Below are 25,000 nucleotides of genomic sequence, written 5' to 3'. Positions count from 1 at the left end.
AATCTGGTGAGCAGGATCAGCGTCAGGAAAACGAGCTACATGTCCATACAGCCGCAACTGACGCTCACGGACTATGCAGGTAACAATTCTCATCCGAGTCTCTCTCAGCAACCGCTCGTTGGACACAAAATCCGACCAGCGATAGCCAAGGATTTTCCGAAGAGACCTGGTACCAAAGGAATTAAGTCTCCATCTCAGATCCTTGGTAAGAGTCCAAGTCTCGCACCCATAGAGCAAGACTGGAAGTACCAAGGACCTGAAGACTCGGACTTTCGTCCTCCCGCACAGGTACCGGCAGCTCCACACCCCATGATCCAGTGAATCCATGACTCCCCAGGCCTGACCCAGACGTCTATTGACCTCTGACTCGCAGCCAGCAGAGACATGAATATCACTGCCAAGGTAAGTGAATCTCTCCACGACCTCAACATCCTCACCACAAACAGACACAGACAGGACAGCAGCATCCAAGATGTCACCAAAAGCCTGGATCTTCGTTTTGACCCAAGAAACCCGTAATCCCAACGGCTCCGACTCCTCATTCAGCACCTCGAGGGCCCCCAAGGGGATGTCTAAAGTCTCCGCAAAGATGATTGCATCATCTGCAAAATCAAGGTCCGAGATCTTGACATTACCAAACGATGCACCGCAACTTGATCTCTCCGACATCCTCCCTAAAATCCAGTCCATACAAGTGCTGAAAAGTGTGGGGGCAAGTACACATCCCTGACGAACTCCAGTAACAACTGGAAATAAGTCAGAGATGGTACAACCACACTTCACAGCACTCTCAGTACCAGAGTAGAGTTCAGACGTCAGATCGATCAGTTTTGGTGTCACCCCACGAAGACCAAGAATCCTCCAGAGGACATCACGATTCACTGAATCGAACACTTTACAGAGATCAACATAGGCTGCAAGCAGCCCCTGCCAAAACTCTCGTCTGCGTTCGATGAGGACATGAAGTGCAAGGATACGGTCAATCGTTGACCTCTTTGGTGTAAAGCCTGACTGCTCTGGACACTGGTGCTCAAGCAGATGGTGGCGAACCCTATCAAGAATTATCCGAGCAAAGACCTTGCCCGGCACTGAGAGCAGCGTCACCCCTCGGTAGTTGTTGCAGTCTTGGCGATCACCCTTCCCTTTCCAGAGAGGGACAACAAGGCCCCTCTTCCAGTCAGTTGGGATGATGCCTGTGTTCCAGGCAGAGCACAAAACTGCATGCAACGACACGAGTGCAGCATTTCCACCAGCCTTGAGAAGTTCAGCATGGATGCCACAGATCCCTGGAGCTTTGCCCCGTTTCAACTGGTTCACCGCAGCCCGTGTTTCCACAAGCGAAGGTGGACCACAGTTGATTGGAGGGTCAGCAACAGGGATTGTAACACCCTTGACGTCCAACTCGACAGCTGGGGGATCAGCCTGGTACAACCGCTCAAAGTAACCGGCCCAGCGGGCCTTCACTTCAGACTCCTCTGTCAAGAGCCTACCACTCTCTGCTCGAACTGCAGTGCTCCGAGGGATAGGCTTGGATGAACGTAATGTGCGAATTCCCCTGTAAGGGGGACGAGAATCACCTGTCCACAGGTGATGCTCTACCCCCTCACAGATTCCTCACACATAGGCCTCCTTGTCCACCCTCAGTGCACGTACAGTTTTACGCCTCAGCTCCCTGAACAGCTCAGCTCTGCCAATCAGCCTGGCCCTGCGACTCTGGTCAATGGTATCCAGTGTCCCTTGAGAGACAAAATTCTTCTTTGCCCTGCGGTGAGCTCCAAGGCATCCACCGGCAACATCAAGGACGGTGGTCTTGAAGGCGCTCCACAACTCTTCAGGACCCCACAAAGCACCCAGACCCCCCAAGTGTCCACTCAGCCTGTTCGCAAACTCCTCAGCTACTCTCTCATCCCTGAGCTTGGCAACATCCAGCCTAAGCTGGGATGGTACCATTCTCCAGGATTTAAGGTGCAGCTTTAGAGTTGCTACAACAAGCCTGTGGTCAGTATTGAGGAACTGAGCACTCCGGTCGACCCTGCAGTTCTGGATCATCCTCCAATGACCGTCAATGAGGACATGGTCAATCTCCTTTGCCACACCGCCAGCGTTGGAATACCAAGTCCAGCAATGAGCTTGTGGGTGCTGAAACCATGAACCAGCCACCCTAAGTCCATGACTTCTTGCAAAGTCAAGGAACTTAGTGCTATTCTGGTTCATAGTTCCTGACCCATGGGGACCAACACACACCTCATAACAATCCCTATCAGTTCCAGTCGATGCATTGAAATCCCCCAAGACTAGAAGTGTATCTCGTCTGGGGCACTGATCAACCACAGACTCGAGTGTGGCGTAGAATGCATCCTTCACCGTGAGATCACTCGCCTCAGTCGGAGCATAAACAGAGACCAGGGAAATGACACCTAAGGAGTGACGAATCCTTAATCTCATAATACGCTCGTTGACCGGTGTTACCTCAATTATCATTGGGGTCAGCTTATTGGACACAGCTACAGCAACTCCTTGGGTATGGTAACCATCAGAGCGACCAGACCAATAGTAGGTGTAACCACCCACCATTATCTCGCCGCAATCCGGTCTCCGAACCTCAGAGAGAGCTGCAATCCCGATGTCCAAACGCTTGAGCTCAGATGATAACAGAGACAGGTGATCATCCTCTCTTAGGGATAGGACATTCCAGGCACCCACCCGAAGGGACCGCCTCAGGTTAACCCAAGGAGACCGGCGTCTGGTGGACGACACCTCAGCACCACTCCGACACACTCTCCCTAATCTGACCCAGGGATGTTACCCCGTGGTTTCCCTCCTATCAAAGATTGGGGGTCCCGAAGGCTTTGCCCCAATCCCATCATCCGGTGAGCTGCCCTGCGAAGGGAAGCTGCGCAGGAGGTACTCCCACGGAGTGGGTTTTCAGATTTTTTTGCGTTTTTGCGTTTTGCGGAATGAAAGGTTTTACGGTGGCCGGAGTGCAAATCCTGCCACCAACCTCCTAATAAGAAGTAACCCAACTGCAGGAGGACGTCCGCAGACACAGTTGGGCACTAGATATTGATAGCCGTTGGCTCACAAGGAGCTCCTCCGCCCTTTGACAGGTTTTGTTTTTAATCCTGTTGGCCGTCCATATCCAAACACCCTCCTCACCAGAAAACCTGGTGGGGGAGACGGTTTAGTCGCCGCCAACCCGACCATGGAACAGGTTAGTACAGGTTTACATGGTACCTGTAGCAGGTCACAGATCGAACCTGACCTGACTATGTAAGAAGGTTAATTTTTTTTCTCCACCCTCTTCTTCCCGCGTTCGACCTACCGGGTGTTCGATTTGATTTGCCATTCCTTGTGAATAAATCCTTTACTGTATATACTTGCCAAACAAACTCCCCCATGCCACCACGATATAAAATAATAAACCCATAAATGTTTTCTTCCAACCTGCATGTAGTGTCTTTTGTCTTTTTTGGTCACACACATTCCGTACTAGCGATAGCCGGGAAGTTTTACCCCAACTGTTTTGCCCCATTAAATAGCCAGTGCTGCACGCACTGTTCCGTTCGGCAGTAATCCAAGTGCGCGCTGAGGGAGCGAGCCTCGGTTAGTTAGACCACGTCACCCCCAGGTAAACAGTGTTAGACGGAGGAACACGGGGAGATTTGGCCATCTGATTGATGTTTGTGGTCGCTTCCCAACCTGCCGGGCCGTGGACTTATCTGTGGCCGGCGGCCTCAGGGCCGGTCGTGGCGGCAGGTGCGAGTACGCACCTCGTGAGCCTGGCACATGTGCCAATACTGTAACACTATGTTTGCAAGTTACTTGTATACATGAAGGCATAGAAAGCGAAATTGTGAGTGTATATTATACATGTCTTTATCCACAATATGTTTAGCGGCTATCTACATATTAAGGCCCTTGACGTTTTAGTTAGCAATGGCAACGTATTAAAATGTATGTAAAACGTTGGCTTACGTTGAACTTTTGATGTTTTTTTTTAAAGATTCGGACGTATTCATAACGACTTGGTCTTATGCATAACGTATTAGTAACGGACACAGAACGTTTCGTTGTGTTATAGATAACTTATACCAACGAATGCTGAACCTGTTGTCGGCCTTCACAACCTATGCCCAACGATAGTCTAACTTATACATAGCGCGCTGCACGCATCGCCGATGATGACGTGGCGTAGGTTATGAAAAGGCTGCGGCACAACGATTCAAATCATAACCGCCGCAGAAATGGAAGTGTCAACATCGCAGTCACACCTTGGCGATCTTGCCAGCGTATGCCGACCTCTGAAAAATGCGTCTAAAACACTGGCGCACGTCGAATACGGTATGGGTAAGTTTGGTATGCATGAATAGAACGCTAAAGTACGCTATCATACGTCGTATTAAGTGGAGTATGTCTTGTAATTTTAAACATGTTGAAAATTTTACGACGTACTTGCCGTATGACACACGCTCCACATGCGATGGGAATAAGTTGTACGCACGATATGCGATCGTTGACACACATCGACACACGTTACTTGAAAGGTGCTCATAAGTCGAAACACGTCAAGGTAATGGTTAGCGTCAGTGTTCCAGACTCCTGGTTTTTATTTCTTCAGTATGACGGTGTTCAGTGTACAGTGCAGTTATGATTTAAATCGTTGAGCGGCAGCCTATTAATTATATTATATTATAACCGCACTAGAAATCAAAGTGTCAAAATCACCATCATTCCGAAGGAAGGAAGAAAAAAAAAAACCAGGGAGTCTGGAACACTGACGCTAACCATTACCTTGATGTGTTTTGACTTATGAGCACCTTACAAGTAACGTGTGTCGATGTGTGTCACCGATCGCGTAACGTGAGTACAACACGTTACTCATAGGTTAGAAATAAGTTTCGGGTACGCTAAACATTACCTTGACATGTTTCGACTTATGAGTAACTTACAAGTAACGTGTGTCAACGATCACGTGACGTGCCAACAACTTATGGCCAGTGTTATGCGGAACGTGTGAGTCATACGCTGGCATAAGTCTCAAAATTTCAAGCATGGAAAATTTGAGGACAACCGAAAAGTACAACGTTTGACGCCAGCGTACAACGACGTATGGCAGTGTTTTTCAGCGTGCTCTCAATGTTATCAAAACTTACCAATAACGTATTCGACGTGTACCAGCGTTTTCAACAAATTTTCCAAAAAATCGGCATAAGCTGGCTAAAACGTCAAGGTGTGACTGGGCCTTTATATAGACACAGGGGGTAGGAGGATTAAAATTGAGCATTTTCTGAACATATGTAAACAAATCCAGCATGTTGTATAAATGGCTCTTTAGGTTGAAATTACTTCCATTCTTTTCCTTAATTTCTGCCAAAATAACTTTAGTTAAAATGCAAGGTATTGGTTAAGCCAAGTTTATGATTAAGGGGTTAAACTAAAAAAAAAAAAAAAACTTGTTTGCGAGCACAAATTTTCACACACAAGTTCCCATTTCATACACTTGCATTTTCACATAAAATATTCCAAAAAGCTCAGATCCCATTTTACATACATTCCATCAGAGATCTCTCCATCAGTGGCTGCCTCCTTTTCTTCATCGGCTTTGTCCACATGCTCGAAGTGCAATTTCCTTTTCTTTGTCAATGGCTGGGGTTTATTCCTTGTTTCTTCTCTCCCAAATGGCAGACGTTTTGCTGAACGAGAAGTACACCCTGGTCCAACAGTTATGTTGATCCTCTGTTGTGCTGGGGACTTGGGAAGCAAGCGATGACATTAGCTGGGGTTTATCACCAGGATTTTTGTGGCTACATTTGGGTTTTTGGAATGACTGTGTTAATGTCTATTCTATTTCTGTTGTTTATTGGGGACATAGCATCCACATATTAATGTGCGTAGGTGTTTATGACTCTCGCAGCCTTACAATGTAATCGGAAATGTTACATCATTACTTTGTTATACTTTTCTCCTTCACTTCCAGAAAAGTTCAGAGGTAGTTTGCTCAGAGGTAGCTCAGAGGTGCACTTGTCTGACCTGCCTAGATGCAATTCCCAGCCCCAACTACAAACTACCACCCTAGTGTTTTGCAGGTAGGGTGGTGCATAAAGGAGTGCATTATTTGTCACATGGGGTGGTAACCTGGGGACCTGTCTGCCAGTATTAGTTGATTCTGGTGAACGTTAAAGATCCAATGGTGTATTTTGGAAAATGTAGGTGGTTGCTGCCGGCACTGAACCAATTCCTGCCCTAACCCACAAGTGGGCCCCCACATCAGCAGTGCAGCCATGCTCCCAGAAATGAAGGAACCAGCAGCCCAGTTATGCACATAAATTAAGGAATGAAACTAGTTCAGATAGATTACATAATAGGAATGATGACGTTATAGATTGTAAAGATGAAGAATCTTCCACTTTGGATAGACAGACAAGTCCAGCATGTGTTACTATCTTTAGAATGTAATTAAGGCAAAATAAAAGCCATTTGGATCATCATTGCCTGCGGAAAATCCATGTTTCCAACACCGACATCTAGTGCAGTTTAGGGTCATTGTAATACTTCTAAAAGTGAATTTTTTTCCCCCTTGGAAGAAATTTGTTTCTGAATTAGTTGATAAATCTATATGGATGAGATTTTAATCAACAATAAGCCGTTTCCTCATTATATTAGAAAACCTTTTGTGGAATGGCCTGGTGATGGTGGGTGCATGTTCATGATACCTATTGAGGCTTAAAATGATTGTGTCCACAATATGAATTTGAAAGATAATGTGCTGAATACTTTTTTATTTAATATGACATATCAAATGACATATGATGACATATCAAAAGTAAGAGCTATGACAGAGAATTATGTCGCGAGTAATAAATGTCGTGGTAAGTGGTTTCGTGATTTTATTTTATTGAGGTTATTGTATAACATTAAGCTCGCGAGATAAGCCACGTACAATTCATTAAACTGAAAGCTCTTATGACTATGATTTGCTAAAATGGTAGCATCACCAAAGATGAGCAAAAATGATGTAACAAAAGTAAGGAATTACCCCAGAGTCTCCGATGAACACGAGGAAACTGGAAAGAAACAAAAGGCATTCGGATAAACAGCTATAACGTACCTGGACATCATTTTAAATTAATCTCTGAGAATTGTACCATTACAACAATTTCTTCTGACTTCGCATGAGATTTCATAAATCTTGATGAGAATGTCACAATACATTTTTGTTTGCTTATCTCCTTTTGTGGATAAAATGATATTGGAGATAAATCCGACCCTCTGTTAATGAGAAATCCACCCAAAATATTGTGCGTGTGGGCATCGATGACACACACACACACACACACACACACACACACACACACACACACACACACACACACACACACACACACACACACACACACACACACACACACACACACACACACATACACACACACACACACACACAAGCATTTAAAGGCCATTTTCCCCGCTAAAGCGGGGGTTAGCCCTGCGGGCCCCATGACAATCTTCTCCACTTTACCCTGTTTTCTGCATCTCCCCTTCTTAATCCCCTTGCCCACATTTCCTCTTCCACCACATTTAGCCAAGTTTTTCTCGGTCTTCCCCGTCCTCTACTTCCGACTACACTCATTTCCAACACTCCTCTCACCCAGTCACTTTCATCCTTCCTCAACACATGACCCAACCATCTTAACCTGTTTCTCTTCACAACCTCCATCACAGACTCTATTCCCATCATCTTCCGCAAGTCATCATTTGTCTTCCTCTCTCTCAACAATACTCCACACATCCACCGAACCATTCGCATTTCCACCCTTTCCAGCCTTTGTTGCTGCTCCATGTTCAGTACCCATGTCTCACTCCCATAAGTCATCGTACTCCTCACACATGAAGCATACACCTTTCCCTTCAGCTTCAACGACACTCCCCTCTTTGTCAGCACGCCACTCAGTTCCCGAAACTTCTTCCATGCACATCTTCCATGCACATCTTCTTCCATGCACACGTCATCGATGACGTCATAGCAAAATTAAAATGGATTGAAATACTAAGCCATGGTGAAATAAATCTGCACAAAAAACTTATCTGAGTATCTCAGAATTTGTTTCAGATTCAATGATACTTCTGATCATCATATAACTGCTGATATAATGGATGGATAAATGTGATGAAAAAGAAAACAATTTGACATCGTGACGTCGACCAATATCCCTTCGCCCATATTGTTACATCATTATTCGTTACACATACTTGGACCAAGTTTGATTGAAATCCCGTTAGCTGTTCTCAAGTATCACATTTTTACATGACATGACCTCTAACCTCTTGATGCCGAAATGTAAACAGTTCATCTTTGCATCATAATATATACTTATACCAAGTTTGGTCAAATTCCCATCACTGGTTCACAAGTTGGCGTGGTGACAGAATTTTTGCTTCATGGGAAAAACCTCTGACCTTTTTGCTAACCTCCGACCTTTGACCTTTGGATTCCAAAATCTAAGCAGTTCATCTTTACATCAAATTCATACTTGTACCAAGTTTGACTTTGATCCCTTTAGCTGTTCTCAAGTTATCGTGGAAATGAAAACCTATCACGGATGGATGGACAACCCGAAAACATAATGCCTCTGCTGACTTCGTCAGCGTAGGCAAAAAATCAAGTGTATTAAATAATTATTAGTATTTAATAATGCACCCTATGTTAAAGTATTTAACCTACTACTACTACTACTACTACTACTACTACGACGACGACTACTAATCCGCATACCCAGCTGAGGAGTAGAGCAACTTTCTTCGGGGTTGACCCTTTTGCACTTCGTTCCTTTGGAACAGGGGGAACGCGGGGTTAGACAGGAATTATTTTGGCCATGGCACCATGGATTACTCACCTCCTCTTTATGATGACACTGTAGGATCTTTAACTTCCAACAATGCCAGCAGACAGGACGCCTGCTTCACGTCCATTCAAGGGACGGGACACCCATTGGTGAATGATAATGAGTTTATTGTCATATGTATATTGCGACGCACATACCATGAGAAGTACTTTGACAAAGCGTGCTTAAAGATGACATTGAATAAGAAATAGATAAGAATCAACCCTGCCTGTGAAAAAACAGCATGACAGCTTATAGCTGGGCCGAGATTCGAACCCCGGCAGGACAGCTGAGATGTGAGTGCGCATACATCTAAGTCTAGACCATCCTACCAGCCACTGTATTTAACATTAAATTATTTATGAAAGGCCTGGCAGGATAGCCGAAAATTATTTGAGCTGTCTAGCCTGAGTTCAAACTGCCACCCTGGTGTTTCACATGCAGGGCAAGACATCGGTGTGTGCGCTGTCCATCGGGTGGACGTCAGGCCGGAGGACCCATCCACTGGTTATTGGTGGAGGTGAAATATCTCGTGTGAAGAGTAGGAGAGTTAGTGCCAGAACCTTGAACAAATTACAAACTCGACACATTCAGTCGAATGTCAGGCCTGGCCAATCGGTTCAAGAAATACTTGGGCCAAAAACGTTCACCAGCTAACTCTGCAATGTGAGATTAATTGAGACTAATGTAGTAGTAGTAGTAGTAGTAGTAGTAGTAGTAGTAGTAGTAGTAGTAGTAGTAGTAGTAGTCGTAGTAGTAGTAGTAGTAGTAGTAGTAGTAGTAGCAGCAGCATTAAATTATTTACATGACACAAATATTGTCCAATTCAAACACGTCAAATCTGCTATCATTCCATGCCATCATCGCTCACTCTATGGAACTCCAACCACCATGATGGAACATAAAGAAACTTGTACCAGCCCTATTTCCCAACAATTAATAACAGACATTGCATTGATTGGCAAAGAGATCAATAAATCAGAAAGAAAATCAATAAATACATTCAATCTAAGAAGCCAAAGAGATGCAATGTTTAAATTCAGATGAATATTTTAATCAAACAATTATTTTTGATTTTTTCTGCAATTTGGAGATCTTGACATCATTTGTAAATGCTTGAGACATTTCAATAAGTCTCACCCGACACTGTCTAAAGGTATAAGGTTATGTTTTCACCCGCCTGCGTTTTTGTTTGTTTGTGAGCACAATATCTAAAAAAGTTATGGGCAGATTCGTTTGAGACTTGGTGGACAGGTTTGGTGTGTGACGACGAATTGATTCGATTTTGGTGAAGATTCGCATCCGGATATGAGGATTTTTAAAGCGATTCTTCACCACTGAGAGATGGGGCCAAAAACGAAATATGGTATGATGGTTCAAACCATTGTGGACGAGTTATGACAGAACTAGGTGGATGAGTTGGGTACGTGACAAGAACAAGCCGATTCGATTTTGGTTCAGGTCCAGATCCAGCCTATCAGTGGGATACAAAACGTAAACTGTTCAGCCTGGCGGTGGTAAGCACTCCATTGAATTCCATTCTAGTTTTATCTGTACCTGCATCTTTGTCTAACCATCAGTGTTTTAGAATACAATTCAATAAATTATACAGGCTTCTCTCCCTTGCCTGCTTCGTGGTGTCATGCTGCCCGGGTGAGCACTTTTATACAGAGAAGTCACGGTAATGTTTGGATGGCCAGGCACGCTGAGGGTTGACCTGACACCATTGGCGGGACTCATGGGTATGCATGGGATTGGAGATAGATGGCGAGTCTGTGCACACACAGACACACACACACACACACACACACACACACACACACACACACACACACACACACACACACACACACACACACACATACACACACACACACACACACAATACAGCTTGGCTAAACAGGCTGACTGAATTGTTGGTAACATTTTACCATGCTGTTGGTAACGGAATACCCAATAAGTGCAATCATAATGTTTGATACAAAGTACACAAAATCTAAATAAACTTCAAATATAAACTTCAATAAAAAAATAAAAAATATAAACTTCAATAAAATAAACTTCAAAATCTAAATAAACTAAGACTATTTTCTTCAAAGTAGTCGTGTGAATTTGAGGTTCAAATGACACATCCAACAAATAATGTTTTTTTTAAAAAATGACAAGTGGAAGTCCATGCCCACATTCTTTTGTGGAGAGGGAATTTGAATGGTGGACAAATTTTGAAAATAAACGGACAATTTCCTTTCTCGGCTCACAAGGAAGTATCCTTCACAGATTGGTCAGTAGCCTGAGAACTGTGTGGAAGTCAAAAATGTTAATTTGCCCCCAATGGTGCACTTGTTCTTCTTTCATATGGCATCTTAGTAGGTAAAGTCAGTGGTGTTCCGCCAGTGACAAACTTCTTGCCTAAACTTTATAGCTTATCCGAGCCCTCAGGAAAGCTATGAAAACTGCATTCCTCCACAAGGTGCTCAACAGTTTGTGTAAGACAATGTCTTTGTGCATGCAGGAACCAAATTGTCTATCCCCATTGTGCAGTCTGTTGCGTATGACTCAGTCATATCTGTGTAGATCAGAGCTAGGGAAGCTTGTTTGAGATCTTGGTGCTTTTCAGAACGTTTGCAGATTAGCCCTCCCTCCATCTGTTGAAGGTCCAGGTACCATGGGTTATCTTGTCTCCAGCATAGTTGCATTTGCCTGCTCTGATTAAGGGTTTGAAGCTGATCAGGCAGTGGTTCTGAAGCTTTTGGTTGATTTTAGTATAGAGCATGTATGATTTATGTCCTTCAAGGCAGCTTGGTGGGTTGCAGCTTCTCTTCAGACATGATGTTGGGGGTATCCGTGCGGCTTTAGAGGAGTTCGATGAAGGCCTTCCTGATGCTCTGAAAAGCCTTTCTTCCTTTTTGCAGATGACACCACATTGTGATGATGACACCACAGTACCCCCATCCCTCTGCTAAGGAGACAGCAGCTGAGTATCTCTCTACTAATCTGGAAATGAATAGACACTGGTCTGATAAGCAGAACATGTTCTGATACTGGTCTGATAAGCAGAACATGTCCTTCAGTCCTAAAAAAAAATCGCCAAGTCTCACCTGATCACTCTGGAAGGATCATCAAACAATCCACCAATCTTCTGGAAGAGATTCAGTCTCTTGAAGTTCTCGGCCTTAGCATCAACCATGACCTTTTCTGGGCCGACAACAGCAAAGCTGGCCTCTAAAGCCAGCCACATTCTTAGCATCTTCTGTCGATCCAAGTGTTCCATTGGAAAATCAGAATCACAGTCTATAAGGCCAAGCAAGGCCTTTGTCCATTCCTTCATTCCCCTTGCTCTCTTTTCTTCCTTCACTCCCTGCAGCCTCCTTGCTTCCTTCATGCTCTCTCTTTGCTTCACCTGCACCATATCAAATATCTGCTTCAACTGCATCATGGCCCCTCTCTTCATCCACTGCACCCCCACCCCCCCGACTCTGCTTCGCCAGCATCCCGCCCCCTTTCTGATTTGCCAGCGTACCGCCTCTTCTCTGCTTCGCCAGTGTCCTGCCTCTTCTCTGCTTCTTTGCTTGGGTGATGTCAATTAAATTTCCTCTATTTTATTAGCCAGTTAATCTTCTAGCCTATGCTGTTCATTGTCAACCTCCTCTTCCTCTTTACCTCTGCTACCAAAGGTGGATTGAGGTTATGTTTTCGCCCCTTGTCTGTCTGTTTGCTTGTGAACAAAATATCTCAAATAGTTGTGGACGGATTTGGACGAAATTTTATGGAGAGCCTGGGTATGGATGAAACGATTCGATTTAGGTGAGGATCCGAATCTGGATGTGAGAATTTTTAAAGTGATTCTTCATTGGGAGATTGGGCCAAAAACGACATATAGCAGGATATCTCAAAAAGTTGTGTACGGATTCGGACAAAACTTGGTGGAGAACTTGCGTATGTAACAAGGAAGAATTGATTCGATATTGGTGAAGATCCGAATCCAGATCTGGATACAAGAATTTTGTAAGTGATTCTTCACCATTGAGTGATCGGGAAAAAATGATATATACTATGATATTTCAAAAAGTTATGGACAGATTTGGATGAAACTTGGTGGGTGATTTGGTTAAGTGACAAGAACAAGCTGATTAAATTTTAGCTCAGGTCCGAATCCAGATCCAGCCTATCTGTGGGATACAAAATGTAAACTAATCAGCCTGGCGGAGGTATGCTCTCTACCGAGTGCTCTTCTATATAATCTTCATTCTGTTGTTGCCCATTATTGTCCTCCTCATTGTGATCCATCCTTGTTGTTCTGATTTGTTCTGTTTGCAAAGGTGCTATTTGATCTGAGTTAGTAATTTCAAGTTGAGCTTTCTCTACTGGTGCTGCTGCAGCATTTCCTTCTGTCATTCTCCAGTCCTGGTGTGGAGTTTTCAGTTTTGTTTGTTGATTCAGTTCTCCGACCTATTTCCCAATTTCTGTTTCTGTTATTGTGATTTAATTTGAAATCTCATCTGTTTCTGTTTTCCTCTCTTGTTCTATTTTCTGTGTAGCACCGGTAAGTTCTGTTGGTTGTTCCTTTTCTTTGGGGGGGGGGGGTTGTACTCTGGGAATCTCATCCAGAACGTATGTCCCGTCATTCCATTGAGGCATTCGTGTAGGTCGTCATTTATAGGTGACCAGTCATTTCTTATTGCCTCTTCAGTTTGTTCATCTCTTATTGTTAATTCCTTCTCTGTGAATATTTTCTGTTTGAGGATGTTGTTTTTCTTTGAGTTTAGTGTTGCCCAATTGAAATTACCTTGATCATGGCATAATCTTTGGATTATCTGTTCCCAGGTGTTTGCACTATCTTTCCTCATGCCTTTTCGTTTGGCATATTCCATTGCCCATAATAACGTCCATTTTTCCTTCTCTGTCCAAATTTTCTTTTTGTTATGCTGATTCTCTCTTTTTAGGTCATCCGATTTATGTTTTCAATTACTTCGTGTTTATTTATTTCTCCCAATGTAAACCTGTCTGTGATCACTTGCAGACTGATGTCGCTGCCAATTTGCACACTCATTTCAGACATCCATGTTGTTTTTGCTAAAGTTAACTTTGTCATCCACTGCCATCATGTTTATTTATGGAAAGTAATACCTTGAAAAAAAAGAACTAATGGCAAGGGCATTACTGTGAAAGTTATTAAAGGGTTCAACATTTTTATGTATTAGTCCTTGCCTAATGGGGCAAGCTTTGTATTTAAAATTGATTTGTCTTGCTCATGAATTCAAGCTGAAACATGTCCAAGACCCACGTCTGATTGCAGGCTTGTGCACTTCCATTTCGGGTTACTTTTCTAGACAACCTCTGGTGAAATGCATGCATTCTTTTGTCGCATTGCTTTTGTCTTTAATATACAATCTTTGGTATTCTAAATTATCTGAAGAACTTTTTTTTTTAACTTTTTGAACAGTATACATGAAAATTGTCCTTTGAATGTGGTAACCTAAAGGTAGTGGATACAATAGGATTCTGGGTGCTGAATAAAGCATGCTAATTGCCTGGATAATAGCAAGACTCAAAATGTTGTTCTTCAGATGTGGCATGAAGACCCGGTTGTAAAACACAATGATGGAATCAAACTTTCCATCCCGGATGAGCACCTGTCGAAATGTCTAAGGGTGGAAGGAAAGAGGAACAGGGGTCATGGTGGGAATGGGGTGTGAATGACTAATTAGATAAGAAGAGATAGGAAATAAATGTACAGCATATGGAAGGATGGTGACATGCACATAGCCACATAGAGAAAGAAGCAGATGGACGGTGAGATGATTGAAATATAATAAATGGAAGATAGGATATGTAAAAAAGCAACTTAGTGAGAAGAGCCAGCATATAAGCAATCCAGAGAAATGAAGCAAATAAAGAAAAACATAAAATGCAAAGAAAGTGAGACTGGGGGAGGGAGGGGAGGAGATAAACAGAAGGGTGTAACGATATATGCAAAAATATTGAAGTATCATGATAATCTTTGTGACAATATGATAAACTTCCAATGCAATAGTTATCACAAAAATCGTACAAACATTTTGTTTCATTATCTCTGTCACCTTTATTAGGTCGTGTCTTAATCCGTTCAGTGTCCTAGCTCTTCACGAGCCTTAACCATGCATAAAAAAAGATCTTTAACATCCACCAACTAATGCTGACAAATGGGACACCCAGTTTAATGTCTATCCAAGGGACGGTGTACACATTGAGGTCTTGCCTTGCCTGTGAAACAGCAGGATGACAGTTTGTAGTTGGGCTGAAATTCAAACCCATGCGAGACAGTATAGAGGAGAGTGCGATGGGTCCTCTTTTCTAGCTTATTAGTCCCTTACCGGTTTCACTGGAGGGGACTATAGGTTTGCTCTTTGTCTGACCATCCGTCCATCTGTCCGTCTCACTTGTGGTTTTTCTGAACTTTTTTCCCATCCCCTTTAACATATTCAACTGAAACTTGTTACATGGCTTTATTATTACAAGTTACAGAACAAGTTCGAGTTTCAGGGTGTTTCATCATTTTCTCACAGAGTTATATCCTTTTTGGAAATAAAAAATATCACATTATACAACAGCAAATACAACCCGTCGCTTCGCCGACAGGTCAATAAAGTGGGGGTAGGTTGAAAGAGGGAGGGAGAAAGAGAGAGGAGGCAGGTGTATGGTGAGAGTTGCAAGGGGAGGCAGAGAAGATGTAGGGAGGAGAGTTAGGGGGGAGGTGGGAAGAGCGACACCTCACCAATTGCTATTCACTGCGGGAGGGGTGTGTGTGAGAGAGCGAGAGACACACACACACACACACACACACACACACACACACACACACACACACACACACACACACACACACACACACACACACACACACACAGCGAGAGAGCGACAGAGGTGTGGGAGGAGAGTGCTGCATTTTATGGGGAGGGGGTAGCGAGGAGGGGACAGAGTGAGAGAAGGGAGGGGGAGAGGAGGAAAAAAAAAGAAAAGACAGGTGAGGGGTGGAGGTGGGGTTAGCAAAGATAATGATATGTGACACTTAATGACCGAATATGAAAAAAAAGTGTCAGAACAGCTGTACACACAATGACACAACATAGTTTGTAAAGTAAACCGCTGGCATATCTGCACAAACTTTGATATTCCAGTTCCAGAAAATTTGTGGGAAAATGAACCAAAAGCAATCACTAAAAAGATTGAAGTACCGCTCACGTACGACCTAATGATCCCATCGGGTGTGAACATCGAAAACAAAGCATTGTGACCAGATATCATACGTAGGTGCAAAAAAGAGAAGGCATTGCTAATTGAGGTGTTCATAGCAGTGATTTTGGACTAACAATGCAGAAATCAGTAAAATGACCAAATACCAAGATCTCAACCATGAAGTGAAAAAATCCTGGTAGCTGAAGAATACCAAAGTTGTTCCAGTGATGATGAAGAACCTCATGGGAATGATGAAGAAGAACCTCACAGAGATATTAAAAACCATCCCTGGGAATATCACGACAAACGAACGATAGTTAAAAGCCGTCCTGGGCTCAGTAACGACCCAGAAGAGAGCCCTCGGCACAAAACTTTGAAAACAGAAAACTTCACAGCTTGGTCCATGAATCGTGACCCCTTACTGAAATGAAGGGGGATACTTTGAACTTGCCGTTGGAGGACTCCATTCCACATTCCCAAACTCCATATGTAGATACCAATCAATGACACACACAAACACACACAAACACACACACACACACACACACACACACACACACACACACACACACACACACACACACACACACACACACACACACACACACACACACACACACACACACATACACACACACACACACACCACACGCCCTGCCTTTTATTAGTATAGACGGGTCAGTGTTCAGCTGCCTTGACTCCACCCCACTGTTTTACACCCATTGGCTGGACAGATGGCCTGACTCCACCCCAATAAAATCATGTGCTGCTCTTCCATGAAGCAGCACATGCTGTATCAGCAGGCCTGGGTGTTAGTCCATGGCCCAGTGAAATTGGAATGATGCCAGATCTATAACCACAATGTATTATATATGCACGTTAAAAACGCATTTTTTTGCTTTATGTATGTACATCGGGTTATTTTTGTTATTTTCGCACCATTACACACCGCGCCCAAATAAACAAACATTCATTAGCATGCTCGACTGGGTGATCTTGCATCATATTTGAACTGAGCATTGTTTTTGACAATAATCCGTGTTACCATCAGGCTCGTAGGTAGGGGTGAATAAATGTGTGCATTAGAGTAAACAATCGAAGTGGGACCTAGATGTCATAAGTGATGATCAGTGATTAATGGTTCACGAAAAAATATTTTCACGAAAAAAATAAGTGACCACTATATTCGTAATTGTTGTGTGTCTTGTGTCTGTCTGTCTGTCTGTCTGTCCTGAGCATAGCTCCATGGGTTTTGATCCAATCCTGACAAAATTTTGGTGGGAGGTTTATATCATGATCTAGTTGTGTTTTCCTGAAAATGGGCGTGGTCCGCCAAATATGGGCGGAGCCACGCCCCAAAAACGTGTTTTTAGGGGGTAGCCGATTTCAATTTGCATCTTCTCCTAGGGGGTTTGTCGAATCTGACAGGGGTTTCAGTATTTGGTTAGCCCAATGGCACCTGCATAGCCCCACGGAGCTCGATTTTTCATTTCCATCCTGTGCTGTGTCACGTGATTGGGTTTTCGTATATCATGCCTCGCCCGCTAGGGGTGGCAGGACTGTGCTTCTGGTCGCGCAATAAAGTGGAGTAGATGGTGGCCCGCGTGCTTCTTGCGTCCCACCGCACCTAGTACACACTAGTTGGCGACGAGGATGGGATCATACGGACTTATGCCCGTTTTCGACGGGGACGACTTCGAATCGTTTTCAGAGCAATTGGATTGCTATTTCCACGCGAACGATGTGGTCGACGAGAGCAAGCAGAAGTCAATCTTGCTCGCTTCGCTTTCGCCGGAGCATTATCGGCTGCTGGGTGACTTAGTGGCACCGAACAGGCCCCGGGATGACGGGCTGGCGTTTCGGGACATCGTGGAGAAAATGAAAGCACACATGGCGGTTGAGCAGGCTCGCGGGGATGTTCGAGCCATCACCGGCCACGCGGGGTCGCGAGCGCCCCGGGACGCGCGCACCACCTTCGATGCGGGTCGGACGTCGCCGCGCGGCCACGCGTGCGGCGGGGTGACACCGCGGTCATGCTTGGGATGTGGAGGTCGACACCTGCGCCGTGCATGCCCGTATAAAGGCAACGTGTGTTTGAAATGTCACAAGGTGGATCATTTGGCGCGTGTGTGCCGTGGGGCGTCGGCCACCGTTAAAGTTGTGGACGGCGATGTGCGACGCGACTCGGGGCGGAACCAGCGGCCGGTGTTGAGCCTGGGTTCAGTTGGCCCGACGACGGCGCGCCCGATGACGGTGGAGGTCGAAGTGAACGAAACGCCGATCACGTTCCAGGTCGATACGGGAGCAGCGGTGTCGCTCATCGGCGAACAGACCGCGCGTAGACTCAACGGCTTGAAGCTTATCAGGTCAAACCTCGCGCTGTTCACGTACACCCGCGAGAAGATAACGCCAGTCGGGATGGCAGACGTGTCTGTGCGGTACCAAGGCCAGGTCGCCACGCTTCGGGTGTACGTCGTACGGGGGAGGGGGCCGTCTCTCCTCGGCCGAGATTGGATGACCCGCATCAGGCTAGACTGGGCCGCAGTTCACCTTGTGCAACCCGTGCCGAGCCAGTGGGAGGATCAGTTGGAGGAGATTCTTCAAAGACATCAACGGTTGTTTAGAGACGACCTTGGGAAACTCAAGGGCATGGAGGCGAAACTCTTCTTGAAGGAGGGGGTGATTCCTTGGTTTTGTAAACCGCATCCGGTGCCGTATGCCCTGCGGGACAAGGTCAAGGGTGAACTGGATAGGCTAGAGGCCTGTGCAGTGATCAAACGGGTGTCATGCTCGGATTGGGCCACCCCGGTTGTCACGGTGCTGAAACGGAATGGGGACGTCCGATTGTGCGGGGACTTCAAATCCACAGTTAACCCGGGGCTCAGCGTGGAGCAATATCCATTGCCGTCAATCGATGAAATATATGCGCGATTGGCGGGGAGTCGATACTTCACGAAGCTAGACCTGCGTGATGCATATTTTCACCTGCCGATGGATCCCGGGAGTAGCGAGCTTTTAACAATCAACACGTGTCAAGGACTCTATCGATATACCCGACTCTGTTTTGGGATTGCTTCGGCTCCAGCTTTGTGGCAGAAAGCTATGGATCAGGTTTGCATTGGCCTGCCCGCTCAGACCTACCTGGACGATGTACTCATTGCGGGGAAAACGGCGGACGAGCATCTGGCGAACATTGCCCGAGTGCTGACGAAGCTAGAAGCGTGCGGCCTGCGCTTAAACAGGAACAAGTGCGCGTTCTTCAAGCAACGCTTGGAATACCTCGGGCACATCATCACGCCGGAGGGCTGTTGAAAGGTCCTCGGAAGGTGGAGGCGATTCAGCGCATGCCACCGCCTCGCGACAAGACGCAGCTGCGCGCGTTCATTGGTATGGCCCAGTATTACCAAAGGTTCGTGCGCGGGCTCAGCTCACAACTTGCGCCGTTAACATGGTTGCTCAAGAAGGACGAGCGCTGGGCTTGGGGGCCTGCACACCAGGCGTCGTTCGACCGCGTCAAGCGGCTGCTCACAGAGGATACGGTCCTCGTGCACTACGAGCCTGCGCGTCCGCTCCTGTTGGCATGCGACAGCTCTGCATATGGCATTGGGGCAGTGCTCTCCCACAGGATGGACGATAGTTCCGAGCGGCCTGTTTGTTTTGCATCCCGGACCCTGTCCACAGCAGAGCGCGGATATGCCCAGATCGAACGGGAGGCTCTCAGCATCGTCTGGGGTGTGCGGAGGTTTCATCAATATCTGCTGGGACGGCATTTCATTTTACAGACGGATCACAAACCGCTTCAATTCATCCTGAGACCCGAACGCGGAGTGCCGGTGGTAGCAGCCGCGCGAATACAGCGGTGGTGTCTGTTTCTGGGTGCTTACGATTATGATATTCAGTTCCGAAGCACCGAGAAGCATGCTAACTGCGACGGGCTCTCACGCTTGCCGTGTGCGGAGGGTCCACCTGCGTCTGAGCTGGGCGACCGGGTCGACGTGTTTGCGCTGGACCAGGTCCAAAGCGGGCCGGTCACGGCCAGGCAGGTCACGGTGGAGTCGGCTCGTGATCCGGTGCTTGCCCGTGTCGTCCAGGCGATTTCTACGGGGAATTGGAGCGATCTGCCTTCGACACCGGCATTTCGACCTTTCACGTCACGCGCAGCGGAGCTGTCGTTGGTCCAACGGTGCATAATGTGGGGAATGAGGACCGTGATTCCACCGAGGTTCAGGCAGCGGTGTTTGGAAGAACTGCATGTCAGTCACCTGGGCATCGTGAAGACCAAGAGTCTTGCTCGTAGCCTGTTGTGGTGGCCGGGGTTGGACAAAGACATTGAGCAATTGGTTAAGCGTTGCACCACGTGCCAGACAGATGCTGATAACCCGCGTCGAGCTTCGAGTCTCTGGCCTGTGCCAGACCGAGCTTGGCAGAGGGTCCATGTAGATTTTGCGGGACCGGTTAATGGCAAGATGTTTTTGATTGTGATTGATGCATTCTCGAAATGGCCGGAGGTGGTAGTAATGCAGCATACTTCAGCAAGCATTACGGTAGAGAAGCTGCGGACGATCTTTGCTAATAAAGGGTTGCCGGAGATCCTGGTCTCTGATAATGGTCCGCAGTTCATCGCGGGTGTATTTGATGAGTTTATGCGCCAGAATGGTATTCGACATCTAAGGTCCGCACCTTATCATCCTGAGACGAATGGCCAAGCTGAGTCGTTTGTCAAGATGTTGAAGCGGGCTTTGCGCAGGGGGGGTGTTGCACCTGTGCAGACGGTGGTCGATGTTTTTTTGCTCCATTACAGGAACGCAGTTCATCCTGTCACGGGTGACTCGCCTGCTATTCGTCTCTATGGACGGGCTTTGCGGTCGGTGAGTGGGGCTATGTCGCGTCCGGCGCGGCTGCGCAGCTTCGAGGTGGGGCAGCGGGTGATGGTACGCGATTATTTCCACGGTTCCAAATGGGTGCCGGCGGTGGTCTCTGGGGTGCTGGGTGCTTCGCCTGATGCCGTCCTACCCGGGGACGTCGAGCAGGCTAGGCAGTCGGGGGTAGCTGGTGTTGCGGAAAGTGCGAGTCCGGCGAGGGTGTCACCTCGACCGAGCCGGGAGGCGTATGAGCCTGGACTGTCTGGTGGCGCTGCCCGTCCGAGGTGGGTCAGGGTGCGGCCGCGGTACTTGGAGGATTATGAGTGTTGATGGGTTTCTGATGGTCATGTTGTGAGTATCCGTTCGTTATGTGACGGGTCATTTTACGGGGGGAGGAGTGTGCTGTGTCACGTGATTGGGTTTTCGTATATCATGCCTCGCCCGCTAGGGGTGGCAGGACTGTGCTTCTGGTCGCGCAATAAAGCGGAGTAGATGGTGGCCCGCGTGCTTCTTGCGTCCCACCGCACCTAGTACACACTACATCCCATGGTCAAGAAGGTCAAGGTCACAAGGTCACGAACTTAGAAAATTGGGAATTTTGACATAAAAATCGTACGACCGCCCAAACTTTGAGAGCTGGGATGACAATATTTTTTATGCATAATCTTGAGGTCATTCCCCACCTAAAGTCTTGAAACCATTTTGCTCTATCTCGAACACCTTGTCCGTGGCGCCCCCTTCAAGTAAGTTTTTATGCTGATTTCATCAAAGTATGGATAATCCGATGAGTGCGAAATGCCATATAGCCTATATGACGTTATATTGTTCCTGGAATGTTCCAGAGGACGTTTTGCACCAAAGGTAATAATCCTTGACCTTTGACCTTTAAAGTTCACAAAGGTGAAATTTTCAAAGTTGTGGGAATCGAACTGGTTTTTCGACCTTCTTCGACGAACTAACTCCATTAAGCTCTAGCACGTATCCTGTTTCCTTATTTTAATGTCCACAACATTGTTTTGTGACCTTTAAAGGTTATGCAAAGGTCAAATTTTGAAAGTTGTTGAACGAAACCGGGTTTTCGACATTTTGCAACTAATAACCTGTCACTCGTACCACATCATGTTGATCATTTTTATAACTTGGTCAAACATTATCACATTGTCTCATCCTTGACTTCTGAAACAATCTACATCGTCAATACCGCTCGTGAACCATCGCAGTCTTCAGACTTGTACTAATCGCAGTCAGATGTGCACAAATAGACAGATTAACATCATTGATTACAAAACCTTTGTGTAAGTTACTCGTTTGTAAATGAGTTGGCGTTCAACCAAGATGGCACATTTGGGAAGTTCTCGCTTGAAGGACAACAATAAGTTGGAGCACAACATGAAAAACTCCCCTGTGTGAAATACAATTCGAACTTTCTCGTTTTTCATTTTTGGACTTGAGTGCAGATTGTCATCACCAATGTATAATGTACATGCGATGTTTTATCACACACACACACACACACACACACACACACACACACACACACACACACACACACACACACACACACACACACACACACACACACACACACACACACACACACACACACACACACACACACACACACACACACGATAGATTGATTGATGATGGACATTCTGATAAGTTATTAAGGTATGTATTGCATAAGTGTCGTATTGTTGGCTGCGTATCATGATACGTATCACATCGTGACCAATGCATATCGTTACACCCGAGGTAAAGTGCAGAGCTTAGAATGCTGGGAAATGGGGCAAAATGGGATAAGCTTGGCATGAAACAGAAAATTATTGTGCCTTTTGAAAATAATAAACAATTGAGATATAAGCAAGTGAAAGAAGATTAAAGAAACATGTAATTGAAATATATGTATATAAATATATATATATATATATATATATATATATATATATATATATATATATATATATATATATATATATATACTTGTGAAAAGTACCTTGGGAGTGGCATGTGGACGAGTCTTATAGGCAGCGACAATATTTGTGAACTTCAGATCCACATGTTGGACTTTACAAGCCCCATACATCGAACACAAAATCATCTGAAAAGGTGGGAATTAAAGTGCATCATGAGGATAAAAAATAAAGGAAAGTTGGGGTGGTTAATTGTCGAGAAGCGAGGAAGAAATTAAATATTGTTATATCACGTCAATATGTTCAATCGAATTTTTCCTCTAATTATTTGAGTTAGCTCCTCGCACTGCAAACTTAATGTTTCCATCACATGATAGTCTCACATCCTGACCTGATCGAGGTGGCGATCCTTCAGAAGGGTAAACTCCTTCACAATGACGTGTTCCAGTAGGGTCCAAATGATACGCTCTTGCTCTGGGTGATGGGCATGCAACTTCACTTCACAGCACAGCTGCCTCAAACGGTAGTACGCCAAACGGATAACTGCTCCCCGCACAGCAAAATAAACCTCACCTTTGGTTGTGAAGCAATTCATTCGTGAAACCTCACCTGCAAGTCTAATGGATCCATTTAACCACTCAATAAACGTCCCCCTTAGCTGCGTGCCCACACCTAATACCCATCATGCATGTCGTACGTGTGTCTTGCCCACCCTTTCGTTGAACGACATAAACAGAGTGGCGAGGTGGCTTCCGAGGAGAAGTCATTCCTGTACGCAGTGCCTCAACAAGGACCTTGGACTGAGCTATAATTATCGGCTGCAGCTTCCGTGGGGAAAGATACCTGGAAAAAGCACATGTTTTTGCAAATTATTCACTTTTTACCTGCATCATCACACACCTGGTCTCTCTCCTGCATCATCTTTGCTAATTACCTTTACATTCCCTTTTGCAATCAACCTTCAAAAGTATCATTCAGTTCAACTAACCTGTAGGGTCAGACACCAAAGACTTACATGCTCACTGCAGTCTGTCCTGGACCTGCACCAATTGGCACTTCCCAAGGTGAAGCCTCTGCGCTTTGCCCCCCACCATCCGGACAGCGCTGCAGAGCATCAAATATTGGAGAACCCTAGTAATTAAAACAAGGAAGGGAACATCAGATCCAGTTTCAATATGATGGCACTTATCTAGTAAAATGGCTTCGTTTTATTGGCTTTGTCAACTGCTGTAGGTGAGTCCAACATCATCACGTGGTGACAAGCTTTTTCAGATGAACAATCCAAACCTGCTTCAAAGCACTTCCTGAAGAAAATCCCCATTCTAAAAGCTCCTACATCAATAATAATAGGAATATGAAAAGTAGGCAATGAGTGAAAGAAATACGTAACGTTGTTATTTGGCATCCTTCCCACTACTACTGAAATTGTTATAGCACAGGACACTTTTAGAAATAAAACAATTCAAGGTCAAAACGATTGAATTGCATGAGTTTGGCAACATGACACTATGTGAAGGCAAGTTTGATAACCAAGCACAATGACCCAGTTAATATACAGGAAGTGGACCAAAAAAAAAAAAAAACATGGAAACACCTGGGTAAATGAGGGACACCAAGCAATGGCTTCCACACAGGTGTAGCCCATGTGTTACCTGAGCAAATCACATCCCAGCATGCTTCGGGTCATCCTTTATTCGACTGAGCATTTCCAAGGCAAACATTTTGTGTTTGGGTCCATCATATGGTTTGAGTTCCTGCAGAACCTGCAAGTTATTGGCATAAAGCTTCAGTCTTTTATACAAAACCCTGCGCACAGTGGTGGTTGGTAGTTCCAGTTCTCTGGATGCATGTCGAATTGATTTTCTGGGACTTTGTTGAAACAAATCATGCACTCGTTCAACGTCAGCTGCACTTGTGCTTTGTCAACTGGTACTTTTCTGTTTCTGACAACTTCCAGTCTCCTTAAACCTCTTGTACCACTCTGATACTGTTTTTTTGTATACCTTGTCGATGTTCATATGAGAGCTAACGCACAACACACAGCGGGGTGGGGGGGGAGGGCATGAGACAAGAGGGGCGGGAATGGGAAGGACAAAACAGTGGGGAACAGAGACATTACATCTGTGGA

The 25,000-nt window shown here is 45.4% G+C and overlaps 1 protein-coding gene across 5 annotated transcripts in view; it reads right to left on the bottom strand.

The window, feature by feature from the left end:
- Window positions 1–25,000, bottom strand: part of LOC147012531 (retinoblastoma-associated protein-like) — a 154,964-nt gene that overhangs the window by 50,679 nt on the left and 79,285 nt on the right. For 4 of the 5 annotated variants that reach the window (XM_085853517.1, XM_085853514.1, XM_085853515.1 and 1 more), the window contains 9 exons: window positions 23,888–24,003; window positions 23,585–23,715; window positions 23,264–23,415; window positions 22,956–23,060; window positions 14,414–14,527; window positions 10,510–10,655; window positions 8,774–8,827; window positions 7,037–7,064; window positions 5,552–5,751 (listed from right to left, as the gene is read on the bottom strand). In XM_085853517.1, the coding sequence (XP_085709643.1) occupies window positions 5,552–5,751; window positions 7,037–7,064; window positions 8,774–8,827; window positions 10,510–10,655; window positions 14,414–14,527; window positions 22,956–23,060; window positions 23,264–23,415; window positions 23,585–23,715; window positions 23,888–24,003 (1,046 nt within the window). The remainder of the gene's footprint in view (window positions 1–5,551; window positions 5,752–7,036; window positions 7,065–8,773; window positions 8,828–10,509; window positions 10,656–14,413; window positions 14,528–22,955; window positions 23,061–23,263; window positions 23,416–23,584; window positions 23,716–23,887; window positions 24,004–25,000) is intronic. The other variant, XM_085853516.1, reaches the window with a different exon arrangement.

Source organism: Eptatretus burgeri, chromosome 14 (assembly GCF_056783735.1).
Source record: "Eptatretus burgeri isolate ZD-2024b chromosome 14, Ebu_testis_v1, whole genome shotgun sequence".
Classification (NCBI taxonomy): domain Eukaryota; kingdom Metazoa; phylum Chordata; class Myxini; order Myxiniformes; family Myxinidae; genus Eptatretus; species Eptatretus burgeri.
Note: the sequence above shows the minus strand (reverse complement) of the source record. Positions and strands in the feature narration are given on the sequence as shown.